At 53.7% G+C, this 11,448-nt stretch overlaps 1 protein-coding gene across 2 annotated transcripts; it reads right to left on the bottom strand.

The window, feature by feature from the left end:
- Positions 1–98: 98 nt before the first annotated feature.
- FICD (FIC domain protein adenylyltransferase) lies at positions 99–8,671 on the bottom strand. 2 transcript variants are annotated; one of them, XM_084868185.1, is made up of 3 exons: positions 8,594–8,671; positions 6,670–7,030; positions 99–2,761 (listed from the first exon to the last, which is right to left on the bottom strand). In XM_084868185.1, the coding sequence occupies exons 2-3, from the start codon at positions 6,968–6,970 to the stop codon at positions 1,686–1,688; spliced, it is 1,377 nt and encodes a 458-aa protein (XP_084724311.1). In that variant the 5' UTR covers positions 6,971–7,030; positions 8,594–8,671; the 3' UTR covers positions 99–1,685. The 2 variants fall into 2 exon arrangements, with proteins under 2 accessions (XP_084724311.1, XP_084724310.1); XM_084868184.1 differs by having other exon boundaries at positions 8,587–8,665.
- Positions 8,672–11,448: the final 2,777 nt, after the last annotated feature.

The raw sequence follows: 11,448 nt of genomic DNA, 5'->3' as shown, positions 1-11,448 counted from the left end.
CAGCTTTAACCTTCATAAAGAAGAGGGCTGAAGTCCTGACACAACCCCTCCTGCATCCTCCTGATAGTGGGACCACCTCTTGAAAAAGACAACATAGCAGTCTCAGGCATTTATTTAATATAATAAAAATACTTTATTAGAGTCAGTTATTTAAAATAATGTCCTTCACATATAGCTAAAGTGCCAATTTCCATAGTAAAAGCAAGCACTTCCATCAGGCTTCCTTGGTGAGCTTTATAAAATCAAGATGACAGATTTAAGGTTAAATACTGCATGGCAGCACACAAGTATGAAAATACTTTTATAAAGGTCTGAGTAATAATCACTTGGGGCCATTTCATACATCTTTATACTTATTTTCCAGAAAACCATTCTGAATGTGCTTGTTCAACAATTAACTATAATCTAAACACTTGCTACATAAGAGCAGTGACCTCATTACTATCAGGATCTGAATTCTCAATCAGAGACAACATTATCTTTTCACCGACATTCAAAGTGCAGCGCAGGGTGAGGCATCACGGCTCTGCCCATTCTCACTCGGCAGCAGCAGCTGTAATGGCACCTGAGCCGTATGTGATTGAGAGAGGAGATTCTACGTCATAGAAGGACAGCTTGCCCATGTGACATAAAACATTTTATAAGTTAGGAAAGTAAGGCCACTCCAAGACGATCTATTCTGCCTCCCCCAGGGGGAGGCTGGACATACAGGGGCTGTGGGAAGGGGGGACAGGTGAGCAGGTGCTGTGGTCAGAGGGTTTTTGTGGTTTAGCACAAACTGGTGCTCTAATGAGCTCATTGAGATGCTGACACGGCATCTGATTTAACATCTACCAATAGGAGATGCTGAACTCGGAGTGGGGGGTGAGGGCAGACTCGCCCGACTGCACGATCCCTGGCTGGCAGCAGGATGAGCTGTTTGGTGAAAGCCCAGGGAGCTGTCAGACTAACACAGCTGGTCTGAGTTGCTGCAAATGGAGAAAAACATCAACAGACAAACCAGGGTGGCCGTTCCCTTGTTAATTAGAAAAATAGCCTCTGACACTCGAGTCTGCAAACTATGGCTCTTCCCTGAAGTAAGCAAGGTAAAACTGGAAATGGCAACACTCATTTCTTTCATTTTGGATCTCGGAAGTTTGCCCTGACAGAATTAGACACACGACGACTAACACCTCTACGAAAGCAAGCATTCAATCATTTCTCGAAATTGGGATCAGGTTTTCCCGGGAGGGCTGACCTCCAGGCAGTCACAGAGCCTTCCAGCCGGCCTCAGAGGAAGACCTGGCGGGTTCGTCCTGTCTCTGGACCTCTCCCCCGTGTTGGCCTCTCCTTACCTTAGTGCAAATTCTGCTCCAGAACTGGTCTGGTCATGCAAGGAGCACTGGTGCCCCCAATGCCTGCTGGGACCACCACAGGATGGGCCACCAGCACAGATGGCAGACACATTTACTGGCTCAAAAGAAGAAAAATAAATAACTTGGCTGAATTATAAGTTATCTTAGAGACAAGGCTTAATAACTTAGTTATTTTCTTTTTTAAAAAGAAACACATTTGGAGGTAAAGAACGTTGACGTTCCTTATCTGTTTCCTTCTGCTTTGGAGACAAGGTTTCTAGAAATGCTCAGTATTGATTTTTTTTTTTCCCCCTCCCCCTGGAAACCTGTCGCCAAGGGGAGTGTGGAGGGTTAAGGTTTCACAGGCAGCGTGTCCTTGAACCCGGAGTGGTTGGGTTTGGCCTCCGGCAGCGCCACTGGGTACTCTGTCGTGGCGAAGAGCAGGGTGTCCAGGGTGGTCTCCGTGCACTTGGCAATGAAGCGGATGAACGGCCTCACGTCGCCTTCGTTGGCGACCTCCAGCACGTGGTAGTACTCGGACCGCTGCTCCTTGCGGATGGTGATGGGCGGGTAGCCCGCCTGCATCAGGATGAGGTTCATGAGCAGGCGCGAGGTCCGCCCGTTGCCGTCGATGAAAGGGTGGATGTAAACGAGCTTGTAGTGGGCCAAGGCCGCAAACTCCACCGGGTGCAGGTTCATGGCGTCCTCGGAGTTGAGCCACTGGACGAACTCCTGCATCTGCTTCTCCACATCCTGGGGGTGCGGGGGGATGTGGTGTCCCACCAGGACCTGCGTTGTCCGGAACCTGCCGGCTTCCACGGGGTCCACGTAGCCCAGCACCCGCCTGTGGATCTCCAGGATGTCGCCGATGGCGACGGACCCCATGCGGGACACCAGCGTGGTGTTGACGTACTTCATGGCCGCGTGCATGCCGATGACCTCGTTCTGCTCCTCCAGGCTCTTCCCCGGCACCGCGTAGCGGGTCTCCAGGATGTGCCGGATCTCCGAGAGGCTGAGGGTGTTGCCCTCGATGGCCACCGTGTGGTAGATGTGGTGGTAGTAGGTTTCCTCCATGACCCTCTGCAGCGCCGAGCTGCCCTTGGGGATGGACATGACCTTCCTCACCTTGTCGTCGATGATGCTGAAGTAGCGCTGGTCGATCTCCTCCACCAGCGGCAGCGTGCGGTCCCGGTGGACCAGCGCCTTCTCGTGGGAGGGCGAGATGGTCAGCGCCCGGGTGTACAGGAAGTCCGCCTGGACGATGTCCTTCTCCTCCTCGGAGAAGATGCCAAACTCGGTGAGCGCGTCCACCGAGTCGGGGTCCATGCTCAGGGCGTGCAGGAAGAGCTTGTGGGCCTTCTTGCGCTTGCCCTGGTGCTTCATCTCCAGGGCCTGGTGCAGGGCCGCTCTGGCTTCCAACCTGGCGGCTGGGAAAGAGCCAAAGAGGCGTTAGCGGGGAGGGAGGGCGTGGCCACGGGCCCTCAGGTGACCTGTGACCTCTGCTGGGCCCCCGGGGAGGACATGGCCTTGGGGTTTGTTCTGGGCAGGCTGTTCTCCCGGTGCCGCTGCATGTGATGGACCTGCATGTATGCACGTGGTGGTTTTCCATGTGTCCCCAGAGCCATGCTCTGTACTCCAGGAGGTATAGCCTGGCCCCCTGCCTTCCATTTGCCATATCGGGGGGCTGTGAGCCCTGCCTGCGCCTTCTCCAGCTCCTGGCTGTGCTGGTGATCACCTGGCGGTGCCTCCCCTGCCTCTAGGCCGGGCTGGGAACAGCTCCCGCTGGTGCTGGCTCCCTAGGCCTCCCCATCCCTGGCCCTTAGCCTCAATTCCCTTCATCTTCAGCAGCACCTGCTTGACATCTAGTTTCCTTCCCCAAGTCTCTCCCCGAGGGCCCCCATTCCCCCCCAGCCAGAATCAGCCACACACACTGGGCTGCTTTAGTTCCTGAAGTGCTCCGGGCCGGGCTCTCCTACCCTCTGGTCTCTGCTGGAGCACTCTCCCCTCACAACGTTCCACCGGGTCACTCCTGCTTACACTCGGTCTCAGCTTAGGCGCCCCCTCCTCCGGGGAGCCTTCCTGGTGTGCTCCTGTGACCCCCTTTGCTCCCCCATCACCACACTGGTGACGCTGTACCGGTCACCTGTCTGCCTGTACAGGCTGGGGGGTCAGGGCTGACTTCTTCACTGTACACCCGTGCCCCGCCCCCAGGACACAGAGGACCCCGGACATCTGAGAAGTGCTGAAGAGAGCGATGTCCGGGCCACGGGGGAGTGAGCCGGCTCCATTGTTTCTCCCTTAGAATGCACACAAAGACCGCGGACTCAACGAAGGATCACCTCAACACCCCAATGCACCGAAAGGATCCCCGCGCAGGAGCGCCCGAGGGTGGGGAGCGGGGAGGTGGGACAGGAAGGACGGGGACAGAGTGTGGGAGAGGGAGATGGAGAACTGTGTGCAGCCTGCAGTGTGTGGGGCCGGGCAGGTTCCCGCCAGGAAAGGACACCTCCCTCCGGCTCCCCATCGAGGCTGAGCCAGGGAGAGGCAGCTGGGGAGCCTGACCGGTGCCCTCAGCCTCTGCCGCTGGCGGGGCACCGAGCTGTGAGGCCGCCAGCTTGTCTCCCCTGCCCAGACACCCCGGCAGAACCCGGGCAGGGAAGCTGGGAAATGAGTGTCCAGGATGCCAACAATCTGGGGGGGCAGCAAAGGTGCAGAGCGGCGGCATCTACCGCGTGGCCAGTGGACCCGACTGAGTCCAGAAACACGCCCACAGATACAGGGCATCCCCAAATACACACGCACAGCACACAACGTTTGTGATCCTATTACATTTTGCAAATGAAACGTATTTTAATAGACTCCACCTTTATAGTTATTCAAAGACACCCTAAATATATGGGCAACTGATTTCCGTAAAAGGAGCCAAAACACACACTGGAGAAAAGGCACGTCTCTTCCGTGAGTGACCCCAGGAAGAGGAAAAAGCCACACGCAAAAGAATAGAACAAGTGCCAGCAGACCAAACTCAGAAAGTAAAGCTAAAGTGGGTTCAAGACGTGAAGACCTGAAACAACTAAACACAGCCAACCCTCGGTTCTCGAATGTCTCTCACCTCAAACAATTCGCTTTCCAATCAGGTTGTTCACAGGAAGTCTTGGTTGTCGACCAAAACTTCAGTTTTCTACCTGACAACCCTTTCGTGCTGACACCTCAGCAGGACAAAAGGCTTCTCTTAGGCAACAAACACAGGAGAGGATGCGTTTGCTGCTGGTGAAATGGACAGTCAGCACAATTCCAAAACAGAAGAGGCCATCAAGAGCGCCAATGGGTGAAAGTGCTCACAAGACAAGTCAGGCGATTGGAACAGGTAGAGAAACTTGGGAATTGGGTACATGAGAAGCAGCTGGTGATGGCATTTTGGAGGCAGTGGTATAGTTCAGTGGTCGGCAAACTGCGGCTCACGAGCCAAGGTTTGTTGACTAATGAGTTTGCCCACCACTGGGATAGGGGCTTAATCACAAGGAACAACAGCCTGGGATTATTGGAATCGAGAGGCGTCTAGGTCAGTGGTTGTTGGCAAACTCATTAGTCAACAGAGTGGCAAACTGGCTCGCAAGCCGCAGTTTGCTGACCACTAGTCTAGTTTAAGGCTAGTAGGGGGTGAGATAATAAATTTAAGAAAAGTTAAAACGAAATCATTTGGGGATCTGGAACAGAGTAATTCAATTTACATTATTTCTAATGGGAAAGATGATTCTGTTTTCGAACAACTCGCTTCTCAAGCAGCCTTCTGGAACTAATTGAATTTGAGAATGGGGGTCCCATTGTATAAAAAAAAAAAAAAAAAAAAATATATATATATATATATATATATATAGGCATTAAACGTACAGACCTTGCTTGGTCTTAGGGATTTTTGTGAACTTGACCCCAATGGTAAGGGAAGTAAAATCAAATGAATGGCACTACATCAAAACCAAAAAGCTGCATGGCAAAAGAAACCGTAAAAACAAAAAGGCAGCCAACCGAACGGGAGACGATATTTACAAATCACACCTCCAATAAGGGGCTAACATACAAACTACATAAAGAACTCATACAATTCAGCAACAAAAGACACGGTTAAAAAATGGGCGGGGGACCCGACTAGACATTTTCCAAGGAAGACACAGCCAACAGGCATCTGAAAAGATGCTCACCATCACTAGTGACAAGGGAAACGCAAATCAAAACTACAAGACATCATCTCATACCTGTTACAATGGCCACCATATGACACAGACACCCCTCTTCTGGGTATCCACCCCCACAATGCGAAAACAACTTATTCATAAAGACATCCGTAGCCCTATGTTCACTGCAGCACTATTCACAATAGCCAAGACATGGAAATAACCCAAGTGTCCTTTGACGGATAAAATGGATAAAGATATGGTACACACATATAATGGACTATATATACTACTTAACCATAAAAAAGATGAAATATTGCCATTTGCCACAGCATGAATGGATCTTTTTTTTTTTTTTGATATTTTACAGAGAGGAAGAGAGAGAGTTAGAAACATCGATGAGAGAGAAACATCAATCAGCTGCCTCCTGCACACCCACTTCTAGGGATGTGCCCGCAACCAAGGTACATGCCCTTGACCAGAATCGAATCCGGGACCCCTCAGTCTGCAGGCCGACGCTCTATCCACTGAGCCAAACCGGTTTCGGCAGCATGAAAAGATGGATCTTGAGAGTATCACGCTCAGGGACATGTCAGACGGAATAGAACAAGAACTGTATAAATTCACTCATATGTGGGATATAAAGCAAAAAGCAACAAATACTAAAACAAAATGGTGGACAACAGAAAGGTGGTTTCCGAAGGGGAAGGGGGTTGTGGGAGGACGAAGAGGGTACGTGGTGACAGAGAAAGACTAGACTTCGGGTGAGGAGCTCACAACAGAATATACAGATGTCCCATTATAAAGCCGGACACCTAAGGTTTATGTCAGGGGTCCTCAAACTTTTTAAAGTGGGGGCCAGATCACGGTCCCTCAGAGAGCTGGAGGGCCGGACTATATGAACTACTAATTCCTACTGTAACACCTCGGCTGCGCTCACTGCCCAAAAAACCTGGCGGGCCGGGTCAGACTCCTCTGCGGGCCGCATGTGGCCCGCGGGCCGTAGTTTGAAGACCCCTGGTTTATGTTATTAACCAATGTTTCCCCGGTAAATATAACTTAAAAAGTGCAAACGACATAAACGGTAACAGATAAATAAAATGTGCCACAATCCAAAAAAAAACAAAACCCCCAGAGCCGAGGGGAGACCGCCGCTGTCTTACCTGGGGAGGCCGGGGCCTTGACCGCCAGCAGGCCCGCGTCCCTGGCGGTGACGCTGAGCTCCGTGCAGGGGCTGGTGCACCTGCCGGCGGCCTGCTGGGCCCGGTCCCAGCTGCTCCGGAGCAGGGAGAAGCCCCTGAGCAGGGCCAGACGCTGCTCCTCCACGGCCCCCAGCGGCAGCAGCAGGGCCAGCAGCGACCCCAGCGCCATGCTCAGCAGCGTCACCCACAGGAGGCGGCCCCAGACGGGGACCCACTTGGGTTCGGCCACGGCCATCACGGACGCCATCGGAGCGAGTGTCATCTGGGCTCGGGGGGGCGCCCCTCGCACATGCCCGGGGTCCTCCGAGAGTGAGCGCAGGACCTGAAAGGAACCGAGAGGTGTGGGGGATGAGCCGGGGAACCGCTATGGGTAGGACACGTTCCTGTCTCCGCTGGGCCGTGGAGACCCCCCTCCTCCTGACTCGCATGACCAGGGGGTGGGGGCAAGCAAGGAGTGGGTATACATGGGGGCGGGGCCAGCCTGAGAAGCAGTGCTGCAGTTGCCCAGCATTTATTTTTATTTTTTTTTAAATATATTTTATTGCCGAAGCCGGTGTGGCTCAGTGGATAGAGCGTCGGTCTGCAGACTGAAAGGTCCCGGGTTCGATTCCGGTCAAGGGCATGTACATTGGTTGCGGGCACATCCCCAGTGGGGGGTGTGCAAGAGGCAGCTGGTCGATGCTTCTCTCTCATCGATGTTTCTAACTCTCTATCCCTCTCTCTTTCTCTCTGTAAAAAATCAATAAAATAAAGTCAATAAAAATATATTTTTTTAAATTCCTTTGTGCTGAGCGTCTAGAACACGAACACACACACACACACACACCCAAATGGGTAAGACAGTTCGGAGGCCCATCTTTTTTGATAAGCACGACTGTCTGGTGCTCTGATTTATTGCCCAGTGGCGGGGCCCCCTCTTCCCGCCCTTTCTCTGGCATTAGCCACGAAGCCAATCCCTCTCTCTGGCCTTCCTCCCTTTCCTGGCTCCTCCCCCAGAGACGGTGGGGTCCCTGCCTAGAGTGTGGGCAGCCAAGCATCTCAAAAAGAACTCACTCTTACTCAGGGTGAGGGCCAGAGCGGGTGACCCCTCGTCCTCTGTGCCAGGGGCGGCCTGTGGTTGGGGCTGGCGGTGGGAGTGTGTGTAGGGGGGTGGGGGTGGGGCAGGGATGCAAGCAGCATTATGCTAACAATAACCATTTATTGGGCAACTATGGGGTGCTGAGCACTGAGCTGTGTGCTAGCCATGCATTATTGCCACAACCCTCGGTACCTGGAGGAGGAGAGCTAGCCAGTTCCATTTTGCAGGAGGAGGAAACGACACAGAGGCAGGGCAGGCCAACCCCTCGGAGGCCCCCGGGGAGTAAATCGAGGCACCAGGAACGAAGCCCAGGTGCCTCCCGGCGCAGGTGCCCAAGTCTCTCCCCCTCCCTCTCCGCCCATCCACCACCAGGGCCTGTACACCTGCTCCTGGGGCGAGGCCTCCATGCACCTGAAGGGGCTCAACAGGCTTTTGATTGCTTCGGGCTGTGAGTCTAACGGAGGAACCTGGCTCCTTACACTGTCTAATGGAGACGGTGTGGGTCTCTGCTTCGTCCGGGTGGTCTGCGCCCGCACCCGGCGCAGCCCAGGTGCCTCCCTGCTCGGCGGGGCTGGAGTTCTCCGGGGACCCGGGTTCGCGCCAGGAGGGAGCGGGGCGCCCCTGGAGGCGCGGATTCCTCGCCCCCGACTACGCCGCCGGGAAGGGAGACACCGAGGCCCCGGGAGGGACGTGGACTGGGCTAAGGTCATCCCGGGGAGCCGCCCCTTTCCGAACCGCCACCCTCCGGGCCGTCGGCCCTGCCGCCCCCTTCCCGGCCCTCGGGCTCGCCCCCTGCTCACCGCGCACCTCCGCCCGCCAGGCACCGCCGCCGCCTCCTTCCCGGCGTTCTCAGGCTCCCTCCGCCGCCGCCGGCCTCCTGACCCCGCCCTCCCCGACTCGCCATTGGTCGGTTTGTCACCATCCTCGCCGCGGGTTGGCTCCCCTCACTGCTCCGCCCCTCGCACTTCCGGGTTCTCGCGTCTACGTCAGCTTCCCGGGAAAGACTCGCCGTGGGCTACTCTCATTGGCTGGCTTCTGCGTCGCTCTCGGGCCCGCCGCAGCCAATAGGCAACGGGAGAGGCGGGACCTGGGAGAGGGCGCGAGTGGCCGGTGCAGAGAAGGCTGTGCAGGTGCGGACGAGGGCAGGTTCGGTGCAGGCACGGAAACTCGCAATCCCGCCCGCACCTCCCCTGGCCTCAGTTTCCCCAGGTGTAATAGGAGGATGCGGATGACTTGCACCTCTCCACCCTGCTAACCTGACTCCACAGCCCAGTTCTTCCTCTCCACCTTGTGCTACCAGGATCACCTTTTCCCCTTTTTTTCACCATCTCCCCTTTCCTCCCTGACTTTTAAATTTGGATCCTCCAGAGAAGGGCCTGGCTGCTTGCTTTGCTTCCTTAGAGAGAGAGAGGATTTCCCCCCCTTCACGCAGAAGCTGAAACCTCCATCGTAACTCACAAATACTGAAACATTCAGGACCTGCCCAGTAATTTTAAGCAAGAAGATGTTATGTCAACACGGCTGGTGTGGCTCAGTGGTCCAGAGCCGGCCCACGAACTAGGAGATCACGGTTCAATTCAAGAACCAGAAGATCACGGTTCAATTCCGGGTCAGGGCACACGCGTGGGTTACTGGCTGGGTCCCCAGTAAGGGGCGTGCAGGAGGCAGCCGATCAATGATTCTCTCTCATCATCGATGTTTCTTTCTTCCTCTCCCTTCCTCTCTGAAATCAATAAATAATATATATATTTTTTAAAAAGATGTTACGTCAACCAATGGTCATTGGTGTGATTTCAACGCTGACAGGAGTCTCCTGTTTGGGCCGCGGAGAAGGGAGAGACTCTGCAGTGAGAACAGCCCGGGGTGAAACAGCACAGCTGTGGACAGCAGGCCGTGAGGTGGCCTAGGAGAGGCGGCCCCAGTTTTTGGCATCGCAGCCCCCTGTGACAGCACTCCTCTCTGGTGAGCTAGCTTTGGTGCCACAGCTCAGCTCTGGCTGTCAGGATCTGACCTCCTCCACCACACACATTCCCTTCCGGGAGCCACGCCGAGGGAGTGAGGGGCTGTGGGTGTTGCCTTTGGAATCACACAGCCCCCAGTTCGAACCCCATGTTTACCACTTGCAAACTGAGCATATTCAGCGATTTGACCTCCCAGATCCCCGTTTGCTTTTTGCAAGATTGGGACAATGTGCGTACCGTACAGCCCCTGGGGTCTCGTGTGAGGACGAAGTGACAAGTGTCTGCTATCGCAATGGTTTCCCAGAGGGGGGCCTGCTGGGTAAGCAGCTAAAGGACCGGAAGTGGTTGGTGGAGGAGTGGAAAGCAGTGAGGCTGTGGGGCCAGACTGATGTGTGTTCACATGCAGGGCCCAGGACTCACTGTCTGTGTGGCCTTGACCAGGTCACTAATCCTCACTACACTGGGTCGTATGGGGCTTGTGGACCTATGTCCTCTAGGCATAAGGTGATAGAATCATCGACTTTTATTATTAAAATAATAATAATAATTATTAAAATATTTTTTTATTGATTTCAGAGAGGAAAGGAGAGGGAGAGAGATAGAAACATCAATGATGAGAGAGAGTCACTGATCAGCTGCCTCCTGAACACCCCCACACCTTGCATGTGCCCCTAACTGGAAATGAACCCAGGACCTTCAGTCCTCAGGCTGACGCTCTATCCACTGAGCCAAACCGGCTGGGCGGGGGGGGGGGGGGGGCAATCATCTACTTTTAGAGGTGCCATCCTTCCTTCACCCCTTCTTGGGATGCCAGTGCAAACACTTTAATGAGTTTAGGCCAGGGGTCGGCAAACTCGTTTGTCCACAGAGCCAAATATCAACAGCACAACGATTGACATTTCTTTGGAGAGCCAATTTTTTAAAACTTCTCCTAACGCCACTTCTTCAAAACAGACTTGCCCAGGCCGTGGTATTTTGCAGAAGAGCCACCCTCAAAGGGCCAACGAACCGCATGTGGACAGGTGTAGGCCGTGGTAACAAATCCAGAGGCTATGTCAGAGCCGTGAGTGAGCCAACAGGGGAAGGTGGGGAGTGTGGGGGATGAGAAAGCACCTCTGTTGTTCAAAATGGGCAGCAGCGTCGCAGCGCTGGCCTACGTGTGTTATGCGAGGGTAAGGTGACCAGGAGTCCCGCTTTTGGCGGGACAGTCCCGATTTTTAACCATTTGTCCCGCGTCCCGCGGTGTTTTAAAAAAGTTCTGATTTTTGGAAAGATTCTTTTAAATCTTTTGGACTTTTTTTTTTTTTTTTTTTTTTTTTAAACGCCGCAGGATGCGGGACAAATTGTTAAAAATCGGGACTGCCCCGCCAAAAGCTGAACGCCTGGTCACCTTATTAGGGTGCAGTCCAGAAATGGGCAGATTTTCCCATTTCTTTCCAAAAGATGTGTCAGGCCTAGATTTTTCAATAAAATCTCCAGATTTTTAAAACAGTTGGCATGTTTACTTGCCGGCTACAGAGAGCTGCCAGATCCCTGCTTAAAGGCTTTTAAAGTGGGCGGGAAGCCAGCCCGGGAGTCTGCTTACCCGAATGTGTTTCTGTAGGAACTTAGAGAAAGCTGGCAATAGAAAAGCCATGTTATGAGCCGTAAAGACATTGAAGCCATTAAGGTCCCAGAAAATAACTGTAAGGGAAAAAAAAA

Source organism: Pipistrellus hanaki (genome assembly GCF_964339955.1).
Source record: "Pipistrellus hanaki genome assembly, chromosome: 19".
Lineage (NCBI taxonomy): Eukaryota > Metazoa > Chordata > Mammalia > Chiroptera > Vespertilionidae > Pipistrellus > Pipistrellus hanaki.
Note: the sequence above shows the minus strand (reverse complement) of the source record. Positions and strands in the feature narration are given on the sequence as shown.

What these genes read in the sequence shown, in the direction of transcription:
- FICD (XM_084868185.1), bottom strand. Translation starts at nt 6,970, where the DNA reads ATGACACTCGCTCCGATGGCGTCCGTGATGGCCGTGGCCGAACCCAAG. An exon ending in CAAGGCCCCGGCCTCCCCAG is followed by an intron (nt 2,762 to 6,669) that starts GTAAGACAGCGG and finishes GCTCTTTCCCAG; the next exon opens with CCGCCAGGTTGGAAGCCAGA.